The following is a 2,221-nucleotide window of genomic DNA, read 5'->3' as shown; positions in this document are numbered from 1 at the left end:
AGGTACCCCGTCCACGTCACACTATCCCCACAGATGCGCGACGGTGACTGAACATTAATCTGCGTGATTCATGTCGACTCGACGTCAAATCTCGTAATCGCGTCGATTTGTAGAAATGGACCGGTTACTACGAACTTCGTAGTGATTGCAAAGCATTTCTTCGCAATTGCAAAGAAGCATTTCTTCGCAATTGTGAAGAAAAATGCTTCGTAGTTACGAATCAAAATCCTTAGCAATTGGTGAGCATTGCTTCGCATGATTTTAACAGTGTAGATTCCACGTGGATGCCACGGCGAAGTCTCGGCAGCGCCGACCGACATGAGGAGAGCACTCGCGGCGTTTGGCGGCGCCACGCCAACCGACGAGACGTTCAACAAACGTCCTTGAGAGCAAACAAAGGCCGGCGCCAGAGTGTTGCGGGGACGCAAGCGTTAGCGGTGAACCCACAATGATGACAGACAACCCAGACAACAAGCGCAATCATCAAGTGAGGCGTCACCGCTGTTCCCGCCGCGGGATTGTGACGCAGATAATGATAACAAAGGCGAAAAGAATGCCAGAGGACCTGCTTCCCCTTCAGATTAGAAGCACGAGGAGAGGTCCCGCGCCGGGGGAGCCGTCCCGCGCCTCGCGCCCCACAGCTCGCCAGCCAGCGCCGAGCTCCTCTCAGAGACATCGCGCGTTCCTCGGCATTAAGGCTGCAGACAACCTTTGCGCATTACGAGTGGCCTTGGTTAATTCATCAACTTCCTTTTGCAATCGGAACCGCGCTGGCGCATGCCAAAGCCGAGCGGCAGACGTCGGCGGCAACCCTTTGCGGGGGTACTCAGGGGGACGGACTGAGGCGGCTAATGTGCCTCCACTCGCGGAGACCGACGCGACGTTTATAACGACTGTGGCGGCATTAAACAGTTGGCAACATTTAAACGCGAAGGTGGGAATGTCGTTGATAACAGCGCAAAGTCAAGCTTAGCGACACTCTTAACCTAATATCCTCTGTACAGAATAGACTTCGGTCATTCGTTATGATTGAAACTCGTTCTTCCTGAACCGACCTCTTCATTTGTACGGAAAAATAGACTATAGTCTGACTGTGATCATGGTTCTTCTCCACAAAATGGTACATGTTTACAAAGAAAGAAAAAAAAACAGTCAAGGTCTAGTGGACCCTCAACGAGGGAGAGCAAATGCTGTGCTGTAGTTGACGGAAGTACATATTCTTCATTCCAAAGGAGCTAAAAAGAGACAAAAGAGCAGCATCTCCATGCACACAGACCCCTGCCGACCCTCGAATACTTACCCAGTGCGGATGAAGTTGGCCCAGTACATGATGATGGCCTCCGAGAGGCCCACCTCGGCCTTGGTGTAGTTGCGGGCGAAGGGCCCCGGCCAGCCGCCCACGAGCGGCGCGCCCCACACGAAGGGCAGCTCCTCGCCGTGCGCCGTGCCCATCCGCTGCAGACAAGCAACAGTGTTAGGGGCGTTATTGTCATCACGCTACAGCCAGGGGGATGAGAGGTGGGGGAGGGGGGATGCACACCCACATCGCACCGCGCGCCGACCATGACCAACAAGCGAGCGCAGCAAGCGCGTCGGGCTCAAAATTTACGGCGTGCAAATCCCGGTTAGAAGCGGCGCGCAGCAGTCTCGGCGGCAGCGCGCGTCTATTCAAAGTTTGGCGCCGTAAAAGCGTGAAGCGCTCGACTTGTAACGCGGCGCGATGGCCCGGCCGGCCCCGCGCTCACTCATAATATCCCTCCCCACCCCATCCACCGGCCACTCCCCCGACCGCGCCCCCGACCGCGCCCCCGACCGCGCCTTGCTCTGCGAAGGCGGCGTCACCCATTCTGCTTTATTTTCGGACCGACTTTTATATATTTTTTCTCCGTTTGAAAAAAGCAAAACAACTTTTCGGTTGGAGCGAGAAGCAGAGTATGCGCGCGAAAACTGTTGGGGAGAACGTTGCATCGGAGAGCAGGATAAGGGTTGGGGCGGGACGGGACGGGGAGGGGGAAGCTGATAAGATCGGCCTGCTTTATTTCTCACAGTCGTAAGAGGCCATTGGCGCCATGCGGGTTCTCTCTTCCTTCCGATATTGATAGTAAAAGAAAGAAATACCATTTCCGCACAAAAAGCAAATAACACCGCAAACATAACGCGTGCGCGTACAGCAAAACGTTATGCATACGAAACAACGCGGAGGTAGGTGAGGAGGGAGGGA

The 2,221-nt window shown here is 54.8% G+C and overlaps 1 protein-coding gene across 1 annotated transcript in view; it reads right to left on the bottom strand.

The window, feature by feature from the left end:
• The window catches only part of LOC113215259 (neuroligin-2-like), a 197,278-nt gene that overhangs the window by 6,816 nt on the left and 188,241 nt on the right, over nt 1–2,221 (bottom strand). Inside the window, exon 9 of the mRNA XM_052277349.1 lies at nt 1,301–1,455. Within this exon, the coding sequence (XP_052133309.1) occupies nt 1,301–1,455 (155 nt within the window). The remainder of the gene's footprint in view (nt 1–1,300; nt 1,456–2,221) is intronic.

The sequence above is a fragment of the Frankliniella occidentalis genome, unplaced genomic scaffold (assembly GCF_000697945.3).
Source record: "Frankliniella occidentalis isolate FOCC.00 unplaced genomic scaffold, Focc_3.1 Scaffold10, whole genome shotgun sequence".
Taxonomy (NCBI): Eukaryota; Metazoa; Arthropoda; class Insecta; order Thysanoptera; family Thripidae; genus Frankliniella; species Frankliniella occidentalis.
This window is presented reverse-complemented; position numbering and strand designations above follow the sequence as displayed.